The 23,729-nt window shown below is 42.1% G+C and overlaps 1 protein-coding gene across 1 annotated transcript in view; it reads right to left on the bottom strand.

Moving 5' to 3' along the window:
• IGF1 (insulin like growth factor 1) overlaps positions 1-23,729 on the bottom strand; it is a 63,660-nt gene that overhangs the window by 5,196 nt on the left and 34,735 nt on the right. The window contains exons 3-4 of the mRNA XM_053406020.1: positions 6,841-7,022; positions 4,846-4,901 (exon numbers count right to left, since the gene is read on the bottom strand). Coding sequence (XP_053261995.1) covers positions 4,846-4,901; positions 6,841-7,022 — 238 coding nt within the window. The remainder of the gene's footprint in view (positions 1-4,845; positions 4,902-6,840; positions 7,023-23,729) is intronic.

Here is a 23,729-nt window from a genome sequence, read left to right as displayed (position 1 = left end):
TTTAAAAAAAAAAAATCACACATACAGACTCAATGCATGCACACAATTTCAGTTTCACAGAATGCTAGCCATATATTTTCAACTCTTTCTCAAAAGCTACAGAATATGTCACTTCTTCTCCCCACCCCCATTAGAAATGGATGTTTTTTTCTTTTCACTTCAAGGTATTTTTTTAAAAAATAGCTGTGATTTGTACCTAAACCGATTTCTCTATAAATATACGTTTTATGTTTGTGGGCCTACCCTTGAGTTATCTGTTATAGATAAAATAAACTCAATACAGTGGTACCTCGGGTTACATACGCTTCAGGTTACAGACTCCGCTAACCCAGAAATAGTGCTTCAGGTTAAGAACTTTGCTTCAGGATGAGAACAGAAATCGTGCTCCGGCAGCGCGGCAGCAGCAGGAGGCCCCATTAGCTAAAGTGGTGCTTCAGGTTAAGAACAGTTTCAGGTTAAGTACGGACCTCTGGAATGAATTAAGTACTTAACCCGAGGTACCACTGTACACTTTTGTCTCAGCCCAGCTAAGGAGATCCATACATGTAAGTAGGCTTCTATGCATGGATCACTGGCAAGAAAGAAGTACTGTTTTGGGGGGGTCAGGTGTGGGGGACCTTGAATGGGGTAGCTGTGCCCCTGAAGGACCAGGTGTGTAACCTGGGAGTCATTTTGGACTCACAGCTATCCATGGAGGTGCAGGTCAATTCTGTGTCCAAGGCAGCTGTCTCCCAGCTCCATCTGGTACGGAGGTTGAGATACTACCTGCCTGTGAACTGTCTTGCCAGAGTGGTACATGCTCTGGTTATCTCCTGCTTGGACAACTGCAATGCATTCTATGTGTGGGCTACCTCTGAAGGTGACTCGGAAACTACAATTAATCCAGAATGCGGCAGCTATACTGGTGACTGGCTCTCAGTACATTTCCGAGCACAATTCAAAGTTTTGGTGCTGACCTTTAAAGCCCTAAACAGCCTCAGCCCAGTATACCTGAAGGAGCATCTCCACCTCCATCGTTCAGCCTGGACACTGAGGTCCAGTGTTGAGGGACTTCTGGTGGTTCCCTCACTATGAGAAGTGAGGTTACAGGGAACCAGGCAAGGGGCCCTCTCAGTAGTGGCGCCCTCCCTGTGGAACGCCCTCCAATCAAGGAAATAAACAACTATCTGACTTTTAGAAGACATCTGAAGGTAGCCCTGTTTAGGGAAGTTTTTAATGTCTGATGTCTTACAATTTTTTATGTAGTGTAAGCCGCCCAGAGTGGCTGGGGAAACCCAGCCACATGGACGAGGGTATAAATAAAATTATTATTATTATTATTATTATTATTATTAGGTAGTTCAGGAACCATAGATAGAAAAAGTTTTTTTTTTAACGGCACTCTGTGTTTTAGGACCTCATGCATGCATGCAGAAGGCGCGAGTAAGGCTCAAGTGTGTCTTTCTTGTTGTGTGAAAACACTCCAGGGATTATCACCCTTTGAATGATAATTTGGACTTCTGGTCTTAACCAAGGCCAGGATGAAAGGTTTTTGTAATTTGGTGTAATTAGAATGGATTATATCCATATGGTGACTTTGCCTTAGTGGAAAGTGCCATATTGTATTCTGCTCCAGAGGGACTCTGGAGGAGGTGGTGGACTTAAGTGGGTAAGGGGATTTGAATAAAATCAAGTGAAAGGTGATTTCCACCAAGGCAATGTAACCACTGCATACAAACAATCCCAATGTTACCCCTGTGCAAGAATGCATGATGCTTTTAATGGGTGGAGGACTGTGCCATGACCCAAAGTTCCACGCAGGCATCCTGTCACAAGCATAGTATTGTCCCCTCCATTAAACAGAATGGGAGCTTATAGGGTGCCCTGGAACACTCACAGGCACACTGGAGCTTCTGAGTGCGGCTTACGGATTTAATCCATTAAGCACTGTTGTACTGCAACATTCATTCATCCCAATGGGGTTAGAGCAGTATCCCTGTATATCCCACCAAAACAAATGGAAACTAAGCTGCAGCAGTACTTAGTAAGCCCTACACTTCTGTTCTGATAATGTGACACCTAACATTAGTATTAATTTTGGCAATTTTATTTTTCTCTCATTTTTTTTTTTTAAATGTAAGTACTGTCCCCAATCCCCCCCTTTTTAAAATGACAAAAAGTTGAAAAATTATGGCTAGGCATGTTTCTATTTTAAAAAGCAAAATCTATATATTTGTCAATTTATTTTTTAAAAAATATGCATATATTTTCTTTTATAGTTTTTTTTTAAAAGTCAAGTACTTTCTTAAACAAAACAATAGCACCACTTTGGCATAGCTGACCAAATCAGTAAAAGGTAAAGCAAAATTGCTACCGGTCCCCCCTGCCCCCCCCAATCCTTCATTTGTATATCTCTTGCTTGTAAAAATGGAGTAGCCTTGAATACAGCAGAAGACTTCATATGTATATACATTCATAGGTTCCAGCCACCATCCAAAGATATGTAAAAATTGCTGCTAGGTACGAATAAAATTGATATCCTTTCAGAGGGCCAACACAAGACTGTTGCAACATCTGAGCCTGTTTTGCATTAAATCTGACCTCATGCAGCATGATCCTATGCAGAAAGTAAACCTCTCTATGTCCCATTGAACTGAATGCCTTTGTTGATATGGGCAGGTCAGGATTACAATGCAATCCCAGCCCCATTGAGTTGAATGAGACCTTCTCCCAGGAAGGGGTGCATAGAAAGCAAGTGAGGCTTATTTGCACGCAGTTACCATACTTATTGCATGCAAGTGTTTTTAGGACAGTCTAAAATTACATGATGTTATTTTATTTATTGGCTTGTTTCCTCACTGTAGTCCTTCCTAAAACATTACTGAGTCAAATGATTTGTGGCTTGCTTGCTTCTCACCTTGGCTCCAGTTAGAGTTCCTATTCATGTCACAGTTTAAACAAAGTCTTACGGAGCACCAAGGTAGGTATTGCAATCTTTTTTGGGGGGTGGGGGGAGTTGGAGGGTAGTACCACCTGGGACTCAAGTTACATAATCAGCAGAATCACATGGTGAGGTTCTTGCTGGACAGTATCATTTTGGAAATACTCTGGGCACGGAATACCCTGCAAACGAAAAAGTAGCATGTCAGGGAGAAAATGAGGTTAAAATCATTTTTCCTTATTGCTATTTTTCTGTATACAGGCAGTTTTATATACAGGCAAACATTTCAGACCTGCAATCTCCCATCTGCAGTCCTAAGTGGTACAGTACAGCAAGATTCTTCTGGTTGCGTTGCTCAGGTCTACTTGATGATGTCCCAGATATTTAGTTTACAGTGATAAGAAAGTAGTGTTATAAACCAGAGCCTAGAAGAACTTAGGGAAATCACCAAGGACCTGGTGCACTAGGGAAGCACCAGTTGGGTACACGTGTTGCCAAGCCATAATTTGTATCTTTTCAATGTCACTCAGAGCTAATTCCCAGATTGCCACTAGCCAAGAACAAGATGCCAGTTTCTTTGGAGTGGCATCATGCATTGGTTTGTATGTTGCTACTCAGTTAGATAAACAGAGTCAGACAAAAATCTCATCAGTATGGGATAGCAATGTTATTACTTGATATTGGTAGTTAATTTTTTTAATTATTTGGAAGCCTTTTTTAAAATTATGCATGTGTTTCCTACAAATTCCTTCCCTTTCACCTTGGTCTTAGTTCTCACGCAACTCCACTGTTATTTTGCTTTTACCTCTTACTGTTTTTGCCAGACCCTTCCATAAAACAAGCTACAAAATAGCACCATTGTACTATGAAACAGTTTTACATAATGTTGATTATATGTGTGTTATTGATATGCTAAATTTTTTACATACTGCACTATATGGAGGAAAAGACGTTTTATTTATAGTGTGGCAAAATAACTCATCACCTGAAAAAATCACCAAGGATTTAAGATAGCCTTTTGTGTGCTCTTAACTGATTCTAAACAACAAAAAACAACACCCCAATTGTCCATGTTGTATCTATTTGTATCTTCATGTGTTGTGGTGGTGAGCCTTTGTCTTAAAATCTGTTACCCTGATCCAGCAATTTGTTGCAAACAAGGGTTTCTCATGCACATGTGGAGCTCAAGTGTATGCAGTCGGTCCCATTCACTTCAGTGACTGAGAGTGTAATGTGTGTAGCCACTTTATCCATCAAAGTAAATGGTGCTTCCATTCTACACAGGAACTCTGTGTGCATATTGAACCATGTAAGGATCCCTAACTGGGGTGAATGCATGCAACTCACATGTTGTCAGAATGCTACTGGTGTAATTGACGTGTTACTGTCGCTGCTACTGGGAATGCCAAACTGTGCAAATATAAAAGGGGCAAACAAACAATGGTATCAGACACTGCAAGACAGAGTCTGTTGCTTGTATGGAAGTGCAAATATTAAAAACGAAACAAAGCAAAAAAACATAACCCACTTAGACAAGGCTGGTGAATGACTCCAACAGCAGGGTTCATAAGTTAATTTAGTGCAATTGGATCCATCAAAGGCCTGTACATCTGGTGGCTTTTGAGGGGCACAGGATTCATTGTGTCTCTCTGTGTATGTGTCTATATGTGTGTGTGTGTGTAGGACATTTATAGCAGGTGAACAATTAGAACAGCGATCTGCCAGTCTCAGAAACATTTTAGCGCTGAGCTGATTTCTATTGGAATGTTTACTTGCATTGTTCATTGGGAGAATGCCCATTAGTGGAAATTTCATCAAGCTTATTGAACTTTAGTGTTTTGTCCAATGTTTGACAATTTATTTACAGCAAAGTATCCTGCAGATGGCACATTCATTCTTCACTTTTATGGATGATATTTTCTTACATTCTGTAGTTCCTGTTTCCTGTGTTTCCTCTACTCGTGTTCTTCAAATGCACTTCCTGAAAATGAAAGAAAATATTTACTTATAGAGACCTTTCAGCACACTTCACAATTTTTTTTAAATGTTATTCATTCTCACAAACTATATTATATTTAGAAACCTCTTTCTCTCACAAACTATATTATATTTAGAAACCTTTCTCTGAACATAAGAGATGATGGTGTGTTAACCTCTAGAAATAACATTCCTTTTCTTTGCACCAGTGCTTTGATTATCACTGGAGTGGCTGCAATGACAGTGCAGTGTACAAATGCTACTTTTGTCTGAGTGACAAACTTTTGTGACTAACTTGAACAGCTGAGATCATTTAAAATCAATGGAGGCATCTGGTTTGTGTTTGAATATCCTCCCAGCCTTAATGAGACTTTTCCATGCAGCCAATGATATCAATGGAACAAAATCACTCTGAGAGCTTGGTCTCATTCCCATAGGATGATTTGTCTCAGTTTGATCACTCTAAGTTTTCTTGACAGGCTGTGGTCTGTTCTTGCAGGAGGCAAACTGGTTTATGGTCCACATCTGGCTCCTGATCAGCCTGGGAAAGATGGTTTAAATAAGCCAATGCATTTATCTGACTGATTTGGAATTCTAGGCCACCTTGTTCCTAAGACTTGGCAAAGGCTACAATATTAAAAAACCACCATTAAACTTTTGTTTAATATTACTTTTTTACGTAAGACCCACAGATTTCACTTGGATAATTGTGCATTGGATTGTAGTTTTAGAAAAAGAAATAATTTATAAGAGGGGTGTTTTAAAAATGTTTTTAAAAATCAAAGAATAAGAGTAATTAAAATTAAGAATTGACACTGGGCAGGTGTTTTTCAGTGCTCATCTAAAACTTTTCTGTGTAGGCAAGCCTAGTCAGACATGTAAAGCTGTTGTGTGTTTTAAACTATAATCTTAGCTTAGAACGTATACATTTACCTGTTTATTTTATTCATTTCACTTTCTATATGCTCATTCTTAACACTGATTACTGACAGTTCTATGGCATGTCTTATATTCTTTGTGAACTGCTTGGAAGTTTTATTTACAGTTAAGCTTTATACAAATTTTCTTAAATGAAAACAAATGATCAGAAATCCACCTTAAAATGCCTGCTGAAATAGGAAAGTCTTTGACAAGCACCTGACATTAAGCGGGGGGGGGGGGGTAGGGAGAGACATGGACCATCTAATCTCAATTGGCAGTGAGTTCCACAGGAGTGTTGTTGCTGTTGATGATAATTAATAATAATCATCTTCTCTGAAAGGCAGCTTGTCCACCCCTATTGATCTTCCTTTGTCATACATAGCTACAAGGAACTGCTGGGTATGCTCTGGTGCACTCTATGAATCTACACAGGTCTATGACAGGGCCTAACTGGTATTCTCATGACACTGTTTAAACGCCATATGTGTTCTGCAAGTGTCAAGGCCCCAAGAGGCTAGCAGGACCTGCTGCTAATGATTTTGTATGTCCCCAGCCTTAAAGTGTTCTGACTCATTCTGGGCCAAACATTGTTTAGGCCCCTGACAAGTTACACTCACACGTATCTCTGCTGTAAAACTGAGTTATTTCACATGGCCTGCTCATGCTGAGGCCTTCTGAGCCTTGAGGCAGACAAGCTGCATTAAGAGAAATTTCATCTATATAACAATTAAAAGGTGAAGGAGGCCTATCCCCCTTTGTACTTGACCATCTTTTTTAAAATAAAAAAATGAACAAACAAAAGTTAACAAAAAACTATGGTCGTGCCGCTGCCGTGAAAATAATCCCTAAAACAATGCCCAACAATTTTCAATAATATTATAAATGGATTTTGTTATCTGTGTGAGTTTCCAGGAGCATGGATGCATGAAGAACTAATGGTGCATGAACATCCTTCTGCACCAGTGCTGGAAATCCTCAAATGCAACATATTGGGAGGTTACAGTTGATCATATTCTGCCTACCTTTTGTGCTTTAGGCATATCAGTGTGGCGCTGAGCACGTACAGACCTTGCCGATTTAGGTGGTTTGACAGGAGCGCAGTACATCTCCAGCTGTCTCAGGTCACAGCTCTGGAAGCAACATTCATCCACTATTCCTCGGGTGGGAGGTGGACGCCTATTGCCCCCATACCCTGCAGGTTTACCTAAGTATAACAAAAACCAGTCACTGTTAGAGAAGATGGCATACCCTTCAATATTTCGCCGATGAAAATAGGGACGTCCCATTCCATAATGATAACTTTACTATTTATACCCCACACATCTTACTGGGTTGCCCCTGCCGCTCTGGGCAGCTTCCAACATATATAAAAACATCATAAAACATTAAACACTTAAAAAAACTTCCCTATACAGGATTGCCTTCAGACAGCCTGGGGGTTGGATAACTCCATACCCTCCAACATTTCTCTGATGAAAATAGGGACAATCCTAAGGAAAAGTGGGACATTCCAGGATCAAATCAGAAACCGGGATGGCTTCTTTAAATCAGGGACATCCCTGGAAAATAGGGACACTGGGAGGGTCTGAGATGGCCAAAGCCTCAACACACTACTAACATTAGAGTATTATTAGCTGAGTGGGCCCACAAGAGCAAGTGCTATAGTATTTTTTACTGGATTCAGAAGCTAAAAAATATTGGCTGAACTCCAAAACTTTGCTGGAGTTCAGTAGGCACATGGCTGTTCAAGGCATGTCTGCAAACAGGGCTATATATTGGAATAGTTATGTGTCCTACTTTACAGTTCTCTGTTTGAAGGGTTATCCAGGTGTGGTTTAAAGCTAAAAAACCTTAAAGGGAGCAGCAGTGGTCTTGAAGTTGTCGGTCAAAAGTTAAGACCTGGACAGCAGACTAAAAAGGGCACACAGGTCACCTGGGCGGTCTTGTTCACCACTATAGTGAGAGATGTTGTATTTCTATTTAAGTTGTAGTCATTATTTCTAAATTTGCATCTATGCATATAAATTAGCATATTTGTTTTTATGCAAATTTCTGCCTCTTTAGCCTTCTTTTTTGATGCCACGGTTCAAAATTTTTGGTGTGGTGTAAGTGGCTGCATTAATGTATATAGATTTTATACACACGAATGCTTGAATTTCACTCATTCAGGAATCATTTTTTCCACTGTGTTATAATCATAATAAAATAATTGTAATAATAAAGCAATCAGTGCAAAAAAAAAAAAAGAACATGGGAACATGGTTAATGAAGAAAAACAACTACAAAGTAACTCCACTAAAAGCAATGTAAAATTAATTCTATTGATACCTAGGTTCATTAGGTGTCCCCCCCCCCGAATATCCTATTTACCCAAAGCATTCTGGGGTAACCGCACTGCCATTATGCAATGGCACCATGCCCAGTTTTGGCCCAATCGCTGCATGAGCTCCAGGCTTGTGTGACAATCTGCCTCCCCATCCCCATACATCCAGCCCCTGCCAATGTATATGGCAAGGCTGTGGAATCTTAAAAAAGGGAGTGCAGGGGCCTTAAAGGTGCACATCCACAATTTATGCAAATCATTGTCCTCTTTTTTGGCAATCAGTAACTGGCCACCCTATGCTTTTCTAACTGACTGGTGGTTAGTGTGCTCTGGAAGCTCCATGAGCAAATGGTCTGAAAGATCAGGAGTACCATGCAAGCCAATCTGATACCTGTGTCATGCAGGTGTTCTTCAGGCTTTGGTGATAAATTACAACACAAAGAGCACATCTCAGTATATTACATCATTAGCCTGTGCCCTAGATTAAGTTGTCATAGATAGGAGCAGTGTACTCTTTTAAAAACCTTGCTCAAATCACATCTTGGCTGCAAACCTTACTTGGGAGTATGCCCCATTTACTTGGGAGTACACTTACTTGGGAGTATGCCCCATTGAACACAATGGGAACCACTTCCAAGTAAACGTGCAGAGAATTGTGCTGTTAGTGACATTTTGCACTCTTTTTTGTCCAAGTAATTACTAATGAAAAGCCCATGGGACTTGTAATAGCCAGCAGGGCTCTCTACTTAGAGCTAGCCATTGTCACACCACCATTCTGCCAGCTTGCAAAAATAAATGAATAAATAATTCCAATAATTTGCCTTCAGAAGCCACAGAAAACGCATTATCTTGAATTGATCATTCCATTTAATTAGCTGTATTTCTAAAGAACATAACTAACATGGTGACGGAGGAAAACAGGCCATTTGCAGGGAGCAGGATAGATACAGCCACCAAACAGCTAACACTGCTGGATCCCTGTTCTGCAGTATACCGTATGTTTCCGCGTATAATAGGCAAAAATTGTGGGTCATCTTATACACGGATAGAAGAGGTGGGATGGGCGATTGGTGGCAGTATGCTGTGGAGCAATTGGCGGTGGTGTCCCCCAAAAGCTCTATAACTCTGGGCAATCCCCCCAAAAAAACTCAACAAATTTGGGCAATTCCCCCCCATTTTTTTGTTGTGGTTGTTGTTATACCCGGAAAAATATGGTGCTTAGGATAATGACTAATCCAGCCTTGATTGCACTACTTAAAATGGAGAATCAGTATTCATCAAAGAATTTGCATTTACAGCTGAGTGGGCCTGATAGTTGCTGATTATTAATGCGGATATTAATAATGCACATAGGGATGGTGGTTCTAGCACACTGAGTCCTTGAAGTGGTGGTCCATTCCCCACAACCAGTATGTGAGCTAGTACAAAGGGCAGAATTACAGAGGTCCTGGGACATTGCTTTTCCAGCATCCATGCTAACTGTTGGTGCAACAAACGACTGCTTGGTCATTGCGTTCGTGTGTCATACAGCATGCTGACTAGCCAGTGTTTTGAGAAAGTTTGCAACATGCTGTATTGACTTTTGTACCTCCTAGCCATTTCCTTCTGCAGACTACGTTTCCTGCTGTTCAGATTTATAGATCAAATTCAAGGCATTAACAGCAGAAATGGAAACTCCTGCAATGCATCTCTGACGGAGCATCAGTAAACCAAGACGTTCAGAATCTTTGCAGACACGTGCTTCGTAGTTTTACTCAGAAGCAAACCCCACAGAGTACCCATAGGCAATTATTAGTAAGTGTGATTCAGCTGCTTTTGAAACAATATAGCCATTATGCTCAAATGGTTTGCTGGAGCATACTAGTCAAATTGAAGAGAATTGTCAGAATGCCCAAATTAATTAATGTCTTTTTGTGTGATAGTTCTGACCGTGGTTCCTTCTAAACCATCTCTTCTGAGACAGGACCGGCCCAAGATATGTTGCTGGCTAAGGTAAAGGACAGGATACTCCCACATTCTAACAAGAGGCGGGGTTCTCCACTGCAGCTGAGGGCAACAGGCTAGTTTTGCAGGTGTAAGCTAGGGCCGTGTGGCTCTCATAGGTCTGTTCCTGTTGCTTCCTGCCCTCCAGCATCCACCACCTGAGGTGGGCGATTCACTCTGTCTAATAGTAGGGCCAGCTGGGATCAGCTACACTGGAGTTTCCAGTTGTGAACTCTGGAATAGAGTTCAATCAAGCAGAACTGGAAGTTGCTGCCACTCAGCTGATCCAGCCCCACTTGGATCAGCTAGGATCTTCTCTTGCAGCCACAGTATAAAATAAAAAATGGGCCACCCAATGATATGGTAACTGGTTGGGGGTGGAGGAGTTCAGGATTCAGCCCAGCAGGCAACATAGTTCCTTCTTTCCTGGGACATCGATTGCAGTACAGTGGTACCTCTGGTTAAGAACTTAATTCGTTCCGGAGGTCCGTTCTTAACCTGAAACTGTTCTTAACTTGAGGTACCATTTTAGCTAATGGGGGCCTCCTGCTGCCCCTGCACCACCGTCGCACGATTTCTGTTCTCATCCTGAAGCAAAGTTCTTAACCCGAGGTACTATTTCTGAGTTAGCGGAGTCTGTAACCTGAAGCGTCTGTAACCTGAAGCATCTGTAACCCAAAGCTACCACTGTATCCTGGAAAGAGGAAGGCTTTGCCCGGCAACATTTTGTTGCAAGCTCTGCTTGTCTACTTTATATTCTTGCTTTGAACAAAAATTCCCTACTTGTCATGTCACCAACGAAGATGCAAACTCTTGATGAAGCACTTCAGTCTCATTTAATTTTTTTTAAAAAGCCTACTCTGGATTTTACCTCCTGAGGGCTTTGTTTTAAACTTGCATTTAAATTTTAGCAATAACAGTTGTAAAACAAGTGTGTTTGCAACAGTTTCTCTTTGCCAAATGTAGCATATGTTTACATGTTGAATGAACTTATTTGCATTAAACACTGATTTTTTTAAAAGAAAACTTACTGTGAAACATTTTGTTCTCATAAATCCTAAGAGAGTTATCACAAGAGAGCATGTATACTGAGTTTGCAAGGAGAATATAAAGTATCTATCAGAATGCTAAGGCTGCAATTCTCTACCCCACAGACCTGGGAGTAAGTCTCACTGAACTCAGTAGAAATGTATAGGCTTCCACTGTCAAACACTCTTTTGGGGCAAGCTTTCAGAAGTCACCTGACTGGGTTCCCTTATTGCTGCCTTTTCTGCTAAGGGCTCTGTTCTGGTTTACTACTACAGTTGTACCTTGGTTGTCGAACCAAGGTGTGGCTTCCAATTGGCTGCAGTAGCTACCTGCACGCAACTGGAAGCTGCAGAAGCCACATCGGATGTTCGGGTTCCAAAGAACGTTCGCAAACCGGAACACTCACTTCTAGGTTTGCGGCATTCGGGAGCCAAAACGTTCAAGTCACAAGGCGTTCAGGATCCAAGGTACAACTGTATTGGTTTTAGTGGTGGCTGATGCTCACTGGGACTGGAAGGGTGGAAGACAGGGAGACAACAGTAAATGAAGTCAGAGAGCCAATGGTAAGTGAAGCCAGAGCCGATGACCAGCAGAACAAACTCGTTCTAGTTTTGTCCCCATCCTCTTCCTTGCTGAATACTGCAAGGACACTGAGCAGTGCCATGGCTGGAGTAGATGTAATAAGAAGGCAGGCAGGTGAGGGCTGGATGAAGGCAGAATGGGGTTGGTGAGTTCACAATTGGTGGTCCACGGACCCCAGGGGTTCCTTGTAGCCCACCTAGGGGATCCGAGGCACCATTCACATAGAAACTACCATAGATGTATAAACAGTTTCAAAAGTAGGGGATCCATGACTTGGCTTTTGAAAAACAGGTGGTCCGCAATACTCCCTGCCTCCTTTGGTCAGTTGTCGATTTGTTTTCTTGACACTGCTGCATTGTATTCTCAGTTGCTGCTGTACCTGCTGCTTATTCCTATCCCACAATTTTGACCTTTGTGTTGGTAGTTTTTAGTTGCCTCTTCTTTAGCAGCTTTGGCTCCCCCCACCTCTAGAAAGAAATGCAGGATACACATTTTAAAGTGGTTTGCAGCACAGTCCTATACACTACTCAGAGATAAGTCCCATTAAATTTGGTGGGGCTTACTCCCAAATAAGTGAGTACTGAATTACATCCTTGATTAGTTAATTCTCTTTCAGAATGCCAGGGGATATCAAGCTTCACCACCAAGTCCTCTACTAAGAACAATTAACAATGTGAATGGAATCATCTATGGCCCATGTGTTTCCTGTTTCCTAGCATTTCTAAGGAGGACATGGAATCAAGCTCCAGGGAGAGGAAAGCATAATTCTCAATAATTGTTCATTGGTGGTCCTCTGGGACCACCACACCCCCATGGCTGGCCCATCCTAACCCAGGGTCCTCCAGATGCTTTGAACCACAACTCCCTTCCACCCAGGCAGCGAACTCAACAGTCAGGGTTGATGCGAGTTGTTGTCCAATAACATATGGAGCTCTCCAAGTTGGAGATGGCTGTTCTTGGTGATTTGAGGAATCTTGATGCATCCTGACAGTGAAGTGTGGGAGCTTGGTCTGGGAAGCAGGGCATAAATCTCATGAATGAATATAGGGGGCTCTTCTAATATTTGTTTGAGGTTGGTGCCCATCTTGGAGCACCTGGAAGACCCTAGTCTTGCACAGAAAGCCTTGCCAACATCTTTGCACGCATTACGGAAGAATAGGTTATAAAATCAACAGGTTGTGTTAATTTTTAATTTGGTTGCTAGACATGTCTCACAATCAAACAGGGCAATAGACTTTCCTGTTCGAGGAATCTGCTTCCAGTAGCAGGTTTTTTTCCCCCTTTCCCAAATTGCTTAATCTTTGTTTTATTTTTTTAATCTCTCATTCTCCCAATCTTGCTGTAAACTCTGTACTTTGGAAAGTGTTTACTCTCACACATAGTTGCACTGCACTATGCCCTCTTTCTAAGGCTGCTGCCGTTGGGAAGCTATTAAGTCTACATAGCGCATGATATGGCCTCTATCCTCAACACAGTAGTTTCTGGAGCCAGCTGTGCTGGTGTGAAAAGCAGAACCTATAGGCAGTATTGATCTGGGATCTGAGGCGGAAATTTTTATAGTGTTCAGGATTCTTTCGAGATAAAGGCCAACAAGAGAGTGGGAGCTGATATGATGTATTGCTTTAGACCAATATAATGCTCTAGAGGGCGAGTGTGTTGCCAGCTCGTCAGAGTTTACAAGCCTAGGTCAGATTCCATGGCTGGAAAGCTGAAGGTTGCCAGAAAACAAATATGATACTTTGGCAAGAAAAATGCTGTGTTGGACACAAAAAAGGGAATTGCCAGATTTATTAAGGACTGTGATAACATAATTAGAAGCTGATGAAGCCAGTTGTCGTGTTTTTGGTTCAGAAATGAACAGTAAGGCCAAATATTTTATGGCATTTGTTGTATTCTTCCTTTTTTTGTTTCCTCTCACTCTCTCACACCTCTCCTCAGTCTGCCTCCTGACAAATCCGCTCCACTTCCCAGTGGGGAGGAGTTGTGGTGGACCACGTGGCTACCCACTCCCCTCTGGGGGCAGGGGATGGTGTCCCGCGTCCCCCGGAGGTTCCCAGCCATGTCATTCGCCTCCCAGCCAGTGTCTTATTCTTCAATGAGGGGGTGGTCTCAGGGTCTCGACACGCAACTGGAGCCTTTTGTGAGCACTCACCCAAAGTACCATTGGGCTCTGATGCATACAACTGAGTTATTTTAAATAATCCAAAAGCAAATCAGGACGGCAAGGACACAGAGGCTGTATACACCTCTACTTTGGAGTAGGGACAGACTGATCTATTTCTGGTCTGTGTCACTTTTGCATCTTGCCACTTTTAGTATATTTGTCTTGTTTTAATGGATTATTATTGTATATTTGTATGTTGCCCCTGTAAATCACACTCTGGCAGTGTGAAGTGATATGCAGATTGAATTGAATTGCTAACTACTAAGTATGTTCTGTCCTGGTTTGGCTTTCATTTGAGAATTGTATTTCTTATGGATATTTTTTTTTAAGCTGAGTACTTTAGTATATGTCAATGTACTAATTCACAAATTTCAAGTATATTTCAATGTACTAATTCACAAATCTCAAGGATAATTGCATTCTGATTCACACATTATTCTGGGATATGCAGATCAGACCAGCTACTATCAGAATTCACAGAAAACAAATTCCTCAAGCATCCCGTTGAATTCAGTAAGAATTCTGCATAGGATTGAACTGTTGGGCATTCTTGATATCTTCCTCTCAATAGTCTTGGAATTCCCTTCCCCTGGAGATGCATCAAAGTTCAACATCAGCAGAAATCAGCATACAATGCTTTTATTCAACAAGTTTTGTTCAACCCTTCAGTGGGCTATGAATCCACATTAGCAGTAAATAAATTTATTTCCCATCTCAACAATGACACTGAAGCCTTTGTTGATGCTAGTGCTTGAATATTTTTTCAATACACCTTAATCACCATCCTGTATAAAGACCTGCATTTTTAAATATCAAAGGTTGATATTTTCCCAGTATCTAAATTCTATGCAAATACCACTGTCTATAAAGAATTCAGCACACTCTGAACATCTCTAATCGTTACTTGACAAATATTTTTGTGTCACCAACACCTCTATAATTCCACTGTCTCTAATAATTTCAGAGAAATACTATCAAATGCACTGCAGACCTTTGTTGCATTTTGAAATGAGTGGTAAAGAAGAAAACATTTTTTTTCTTCCACTTCCTAATAGTGAGACACAGGAGCAAGTCCCCAAAAAAAAGTTAGTCGGGGAAAATGAAGGTGTTGCGAAGATCATTATTAACAGAGCAAGAATTTGATTCAAGCTGTATGGGAACATAATATACTGTTCCTGAAAACTGAGGAGGAAAGAGGGCAATGGGATAACAGGAAATAGTTTGTGGGTGTGTCTGCTACCCCTCACTATCCCTTGTAGATATGCTCAGGCAGAAAAAGTACAAACGGTGCACCCCACCATGGTGGTAAAAAAAATAAATAATAAACTAATTGACCATTTGTTGTTACAATGCACCAGACAATCATTTTTCTGAGATAGGCTGTCCCACCTTGTCTAATGTTAGGGCTGGCCCAGTTTTCTTTATTATTCTTTATTAATTAATTTCTATACTGCTCATCGTGAGAAGATCAAAGGGCGGCTCACACTTTGGACTACAATTCCCAAGGGGCAAATCCACTTCTTATATGTTACAGTGCAGTGCCAAAGAGCTATCAATCTATGCTTCCTTTATTTCATTTTATTGTGTGAGTGTGTGAGACTCATAGGCTGCTTATCAGTTCGATCACTGACAACTCAGTTTGCTTTTTGTATGAGGACAATCTGTGCAATCCAGAGAAAATCAATTGCGTAATTTAATCCGTCCTGTTGTGCATGCGTTATGATTCATGCTCATAAGACAGTCACATGCGAACCTTCATTCAATACTGTTTGCACCTCAATAGGTTTTGGGAAGTCACACTGGTTCATTTCCAAGCAGTACACATGCTGTAACTTCCTACTGAAGTCCTGTAACTTTTTATATTACAATAGTTCTGGTTATTGTTTTTTGGTCCTGATTTTGTGGTGCTATAGCTGTCCAGACACCAATGGTGTAGTAGCAGTGCAAAAACATCAGGCGATCAACTCTCAAGATTGAGATACTCACTGGGTAGTATTTCAGGGCAACCCATACTGATTTCTCTACTAATGGAAACATCTTAGAACTCCCCCCCCCCCATATATGTATGAGAGAGAGAAATCCGAAAGGGAATCATATCCAAACTGCAGCATTAGGCACATCAGGGGTTTGGGTATGCTCAGTTGAATTTTGATATTTTTTAGAAAGTTCTTTCTGTTTCCAAAGTGATTTACCATGTGGCATAGTGGGATGTTGTTAGAAGAACACAGTCCCCAAGTCCCACCGAGTGCGTGGAACTAGTGGTGCAAGACATTGAATCCTGGCCACAGTATTCCCATACATTCTCTAATAAGTTAATAAGCTTTTAATTGGAAAAGAAAAAGAATTTTCCCCCTTCTCCCTCCACTTCTTACAGGGAAAAACTCTTGAGACTTTTCCACATTCGTATTTGTTGGTCTTTCAGTTCTTAGTCTTTTTAATGTTCAATAAATTCAGTTTTCCCTTACAGTTAGGCTTCTAAAGTAATCATAGTAATTCCTTTCTTGCACTATTTCCAGTCCAAGTTTTCTGAGAGTTTGACATGAATCCTAAGAACATTTAAAGATGTTTCTCAGCAGTACTTTATTATTTTTTAATTGGCAACTGTTCTTTCCTTTGTTTCATTGGATTCAAACTCTGGATTAAACAAACATCATAAATTATAGAAAAGCTGGATCACGCTGAAGCTAGATCTAGAAAAGAATAATGTTTCCACGCAAAATTTTCTTTGCCTGGTCAAAACATCCCTATATTTATTTGAAAGCGCCAAACCTTTGTTTTAGAATTTACCTACATAGTGAATGTACTTTGTGTACCCCACTGAGGCGGGGGTGAAGTCTGATTGTGTGATGTTTTCCCCGAAGTTTTTCAGTCTTCGAGGTGAGGGATTGTGACTCAGTGGTAGATCATCTGCATTGCATGCAGAAGGTCTCAGGTTCAATCCTTGGCATCCCCAGGAAGGCCTTTAATTGAAATCCTATAGTGCACTGCCACCCAGTGTAGATGGCAAGATGGACCAATGGTCTGACTCGGGTTGCATACACATAACATTTTACTCAATGGAGACTGAGTTTTCTTATTTGGTTCTACATAGTCTACATACAATCTAGACATACAGTGGTACCTCGGGTTACATACGCTTCAGGTTACATATGCTTCAGGTTACAGACTCCGCTAACCCAGAAATATTACCTCGGGTTAAGAACTTTGCATCAGGATGAGAACAGAAATTGTGCTCCGGCGGCACAGCGGCAGCAGGAGGCCCCATTAGCTAAAGTGGTGCTTCAGGTTAAGAACAGTTTCAGGTTAAGAACGGACCTCCGGAACGAATTAAGTACTTAACCCGAGGTACCACTGTATTGCATATTTTTTGCTCTGAGGAAGTGCTTCGTGGGAAGCTGGATTCATGCCAAAAATAAAAGCTCATTACAGTGTGTCCATTTCAAAACAGATGTAGGTGGTCCCAGCAGTGGGGTGGCTGCATCTACACCCGCCAAATGACATTATAGGTGGGTTAATATGTAAGGAGCCTCAATATAAGGCTGCAACTCCTTATAATTTTTAACTCTGAAAGATTTCCATAGCAGTGACTCAGTAAGGATTGACTTGCACTGTGGTTTCCATGACTAATGGAGTGGAGCATCCACCTTACTGTACTGCCTCTAAGTTGTTGTTATATTTCAACTACATTGTGTAGGTCTGCACATAAACATAGCCATGTCCTATTGGTTAAAAACCAATTGTAAAGTGGATAGGTGAACAATTCCTTGTTCCATCCCCATTTTACTCCTGGTGTGCCCTATGCTACTATTGTGCATTATGTGTATCAGGAGTGGGGAACCTGTGGCCCTCCAGGTGTTGCTGGGCTACATTTTTATGATTGTGAGTTGTTTTCATATTGTGTTTTAATGCTGTAACTCACTGTGGGACCTTAGGGTGGAGGGCAGGTAATACATAGATAATGATAATAATACATACATACAAAAGGGGGTCTGGGTGGCGCTGTGGGTAAAAGCCTCAGCGCCTAGGACTTGCCGATCGAAAGGTCGGTGGTTCGAATCCCCGCGGCGGGGTGCGCTCCCGTTGTTTGGTCCCAGCGCCTGCCAACCTAGCGGTTCGAAAGCACCCCCGGGTGCAAGTAGATAAATAGGGACCGCTTACTAGCGGGAAGGTAAAACGGCGTTTCCGTGTGCGGCTCTGGCTTGCCAGAGCAGCGATGTCACGCTGGCCACGTGACCCGGAAGTGTCTCCGGACAGCGCTGGCCCCCGGCCTCTTGAGTGAGATGGGCGCACAACCCTAGAGTCTGGCAAGACTGGTCCGTGCGGGCAAGGGGTACCTTACAAATGAACACCCATCACCTGTGACCATCAGCTGACTGAGGATGATGGGAGCTGTTGCCCAACCACCTCTGGAGGTTCATAGGTTCTCCATCCCTGATGTACATGTATGATCATGTAACATTATTGTTTGCTAACTGTAATATATCAGCATGGAAATGCCCTTTAATGGCTTGCAATATTGCTACAAGCTGTGACAGTGTGCTGAGGGAGCAGTTATCCCCAGTCTAGTAACTGATTTGATCAGTATGGATCCATGGCTCAGAAAGCTGAGAGGTGTAAAAGATGGGGAGATGTCGTCTAGTTAAGCGTTGCCCATCCCAGAGGTAGTTAACCTGTGGTCCATCAGATGTTGTTGGACTCCCATCAATCCCAGCTCCCATCTTCCTGAGAAATTGACCATGTAGGCTGTGCCATGTGGGCTGCTGGAAGTCCAACAAGCCCTTGAGGGTCATAGGCTTTCCAACTCTGGTTTATGGTGATAACAGCTCTACAAGATTCCAGAAAGAGGTCCTTCACCAACCTACCTGGAGATGCTTGGGAATTGAACCTGGCACCTTTTGTATTCAGGACCCGTGCTCTACCACTGAGCTATGGCCCTGAGGAAAACCACTTCTCAAATGTTGCAAAGTGCATGTTGTTCAAACACTTCAGGTTCTAATAAAAAGCAAAGTAGATTTAACAAGTCTGAAGTCTGTCTACCCTGTCTACCCAGCCTAAGCTCCTGAAAGGAAAAATGAGGCTAAAAAATAATAAATGCAGTAATAACACTGTTCAAGACATTTGGTCCACAACAGTGGCGTAGCGTGGGTTGTCAGCACCCGGGGTAAGGCAAGTAATTTGCGCCCCCTAACCCGTGGATTTGCGCCCCCTAACCCGTGGATTTGCGCCCCCTAACCCATGGATTTGCCCTAACCCCAGATGTTGTGCCCGGTGCGGCCGGCCCCCCCTGCACCCCCACGCTACGCCACTGGTCCACAATAGAATAGACGGTATTTGAATCCTACTATGCAGTATATGAAGAAGAGTCTTCACCTCCTTTCCCTTCAAATTAAACCCTAAGTAAGTCGAAAGCGACTGCTGTAAAAGTATTGCAGAATGAAGAAAGGGAATAAAGTTCATACATATATAATGATAGGATTATTGTGTAATCAGTCTTGGCACCTTCTTGGCTGTGCCCACATTATTCTGTCACAGCTTTTCACTGCACTGTTTAGAGAAGAGGTCACTAGCCGTGTTGTTCTTGACTGTTTGGAGTCATATTTTTTTTGCCCAGTAGCCCTGTCATCCTTAAAGTGGAAGGATTCGATCTGTGGAAGTGTGGAGCACCTGCCATTCCTGTGAGATAAGACAGTTTGGGGTTTCAATGGCATCCTTCAAATACAAGCACAGAAAGGGTTTTTGGGGACAGTTGAATAGGTTATTTAGAAATGCACCACTTCCTTAACTGTCAGCCTTCACCAACCCAAATGTCTGGGGCTGATGGGAGTTGTTGCTGGGGCCTGAGAGAGGAGTACCAGGATGCTGGGGTGTGGAGCTTGTATGCATACTTCTGTCCCCCATCTCCAGTTTTACCTCACGTATGTTCAGATGAACACCTGAACACATATTTTATCTTTTGGGCATCTCTCAGGGTGATACCATGACAGATCACAGTCAGGACGACTTCCCGTATTGCATTTTGTGATGCTAATACAGATTGAGGGGGTGAGCTACATGTTATTCTAACAGCACCTTTGGAAGAAATAACAAGTGTGGGGATTTTCAGTGGGTAAAACTGAGTACAGGAAAGAGTTAAGCCAATCTCCCTGTGACCCCAGTCCTGATTGGTGCCCTGTGTACCTGCTTTTTCTGAAAGAAGAAACTGGCCAGTGACTTTCCAGGATTTCAGTCAGGAGTCTTTCTCAACTCTACCTGGAAAAGCTGGCGACTGAACCTTGAACGTATTGCATCTGTGTTTAGCATGACACACAGCAGGACTCTGAAGCTTTAGCTAAGTTGGAAACAAAGGAGAGGCCTCCTGAGAATAAGTAGATGTAGCATCCATACTCATTATAAATTATAACTTCTAATGAAGTCACACTCCAAATCCCGGAGGGCTCTGATGTGCTCTTAGAACTTCTGCACGGAGGGGCTGTCCTGATAATTATGCCCTGGAATAATCCACTCATTTAATTGTGAACCACCCTGGCATCCATGGAACATTCCCAGGCTCATGGAAGAGAATGAGAAAAAGATTAGGGTTGGAGAACCTGTGGCACCGCAGAAGTTGGTGAACTCCCAAGTCCCATTGGCTCAAGCCAGCATGACCCAATGGTAAGGGATGATGAGAGATGTAGTGCAACAATATCTGGAAGGTTACATGTTCCCCACTCTCAGAGGTGTACCTAGGCTCCCCTGTGCTCTTGGCAAGAAGACACATCGGCCCTTCCAAAGCTGGGACAGACTATGGACCAAAAACGGAAAAAAACTTTGCTTTTTGTCGCCTTTCGTGCTCCTCCAGTGACTTCCTCCACGGTCATCAGGGTCTGCTCCACTCTGCCCCTCCTCCTCCTCTTCCATCTGCCTGCCTGCCTGATTGCCTCTCTTACTTGCTGCCTTCCTGTCTGCCTCCTCCTTCCCTCCCTCCCTCCCTCCCTCCTGCAACTCTTGCTTGCTCTCTCATCTTTCTTCCCTGAGCACTCTGCTCACATTTCTAACAGTGCCGCCAGCCAACTGGGGAAGGGGCACTGGGGGGCTGCTGCGTTGGCCCAAACCAGCGACCAGTTTCCTCTGCCAAGGTGCCCAGAGGAACCTGCATGCTTCATCTGGCTGCCCAGAGCAGTGTAGGAGCGCCCTGGGGAGCATGCAGATGGGCAGACGAGTGGGCTACTAGCCACTCTGAGCCAGAGGCACAATTTTTGTGCCTCCCTGGGCCTGCGCCCTTGGTGGGGGGCCAACTTAACCAACTCCTTATAATGTCCCTGCCCACCCTTGACATCAATTAATACACATAAACATGGAAAACTCCACAAACACACTAGACTAGAGAAGTTTGATGCTACCCGGACAAAATAAAACTTTATCCAGTTCGCACCTTGTGCCCTTGACCTAGGTTTCCCATTGGTACCCCTAGAAGCTGAAAGGGAGCCTTGCACTCAGATGACAGCCCTATGTGCCATAGGGCACATGCCTGGTTCAGTATTGTGGCTAATGCATCTATAATTCTTGAATAAGTAAACAAATATTTTCCCCGCATTTCCCAACTTGCAAGTAGATGTAGAGAGTTGAGCACTTTTGGCAAAACAAAGGAAAGGTTTTAAGCATTTGCCATCACCGCTATCCCCCCCCCATGCCAACTGTCTGAGCCTAGTTTCTGCTGCACCTCACTGGATCTCTTCACAATTATTAATAACTTTCTGGAAATGGAGCTGTTGGCTGCTGCATTCTGTGTAATGTTGTTTATCCCTCTAGCAGTCAGACAGCAGGCCATTAAAAATAAATTGCAATCTTTGGAAGGCTTTCCCACCACCTTTTCATCTTTTTAAAGAATTTCCAGCAATTAAAGGTTGACTAAAGAATGCTGATAAGGAGCAAACAAAATGTTGTGGTTGGCATGCAATCAGGAAGCGTAGTGCAATCTGGAATCCCATCTGCACCTTGAATATGCAGGTGTAACAAACCACAATACAGCTTATTAGTATATATTTGATTACAACAAATAAATAATGTGACACTAGGAACCAGAATATTCTTACTTAGCACTGACGGTGTAAACCTGTGCGCATTTGCTTGGAAGTAATTCCCCATGCAATTTAGTGGAGCTTCTCGTTAGCAAGTGTGATTAGGACTGCAGTCTCGGATCTCTGCCTCTTTCCCTCCATTCCTCCCCCCACCCTTTCCCGTCAACTTTATACTGCAGAAAGTTGCAAAGCCGACATCTGGTTCTGGAGGAAATCACCATTGGAGACTTGTTAAATATTCAAAAATGCTTGGAAAGTGTTGCAGTACAGTAGGAAGACAAGACACTTAACCACGCTGAAAACCAGAGACATTGCCGCTTATACAATCCGTAACTTGTTCCATCTGTGCACCGTGCAGTGTTCCAAGTCAATCCTAATTAAGCATATGTATGAGCCGAGAGGTGTATTCATCAGAAATACTCTCAGTTCCTCAATAATGTGGCAATGAGCAGGAGATTATCCTTGCCTTCTTTCCAAGGTGACGTCACTACATTAGGTCTTTTGTGCTGATAATCGGGACTTAGGAAAGGTTTTATGTTCTTAGCGCCAGCATTTTAAAATCTACTCATACTGATTTTAATGTAATAAGGGTCAGCAGAGCTTTAAAAATTAATATTTATCTTGAAAGATCAGAATTCAAATCTTTTTCTCTCCCCACTTTGGGGAGTGTGTGTGTGAGAGGGGGAAAGGAGTGAGAGGGGTGATTTAAGGATAAGCAAGCTTTGGGCTTCAGTGTTCCTTTGTCACATCTGGCAAAGATCTAGAATATCATCCAAACTGATTTGCTTTCAGGCATACAAACCTATTGCTAACATTTTAGTGCTGAAGCTGGCAATAATTATAGAAGTCATTTAATAGAGTAGACATTCTTAATTTGTGAGTTCAGGTTGTAAGCTTCCATGTCAGACATTGTACTGGCTGAAGATTTAGTAGCAGTGATATGGCACTTTCACTCTAAGACAGGAGGAGCAACTGAGGTCGCAACATCATGTTAAGATCTATTTGGAGCACATCCCATATTTTTCTGAAGAATCTCTCATGTGCTTTCTAGTCCCCACAGTCCCTTCCTTAGTTACCACCACTAGCAAACACCTCTACACAATACTTTTGAACTATTCTGTTCATCAGGTGCTTAGTCACTTAAGGCCTGTTCCTCAGCCAAACTCTCAGCACCACCTGGCCTCACTCTGCCACTCAAATTTGGCTGAGGTAATGAGCTGTGCCTTTATTCAGAAATTTAATTTGGAAGTCAGAAATTTAATTTTATAACAGAAGTGAAAAATGTCTCTGTATTTGTCTTTTGCTGCTTGCAACTCCCCCTAGAAAATTGTCTCCAGCTTTGAGTTGGACCCCAAAACATTATTTTGGGAGCTCTCTCAAATCACTTGTGTGGTAATTAGGGATGGATGAATCTTTCAGTTTTTGTTTCTAATTTTTCCAGATTTATGTTCAGTTCTCCACATTTGTACATCCCTTTGTTATATATATATATATATATATATATATATATATATATATATATATAATGTATATATGTATGTATGTGTGTAGTTAGGTAGAGTTAGAGTTAGAGTTATATATAAATAAAATTTCATAAGGATTTTAGTGTGAATTTTTCCTAATGTATATGCTTGTGTGTAATTGTGCCTAACATACACTGTTTTGCAAAGCAATATTCTTATATATAACACATTTTTTTATGTTATTTTCACTAATACATGTGCTTTCATGCACAAGTTACCCTAATATGTGCAGTTTTGTACGCATTACTTG

The sequence above is a fragment of the Podarcis raffonei genome, chromosome 10, assembly GCF_027172205.1.
Source record: "Podarcis raffonei isolate rPodRaf1 chromosome 10, rPodRaf1.pri, whole genome shotgun sequence".
Lineage (NCBI taxonomy): Eukaryota > Metazoa > Chordata > Lepidosauria > Squamata > Lacertidae > Podarcis > Podarcis raffonei.
The sequence above is the reverse complement of the archived record's forward strand: the minus strand, read 5'-3'. Positions and strand labels throughout refer to the sequence as shown.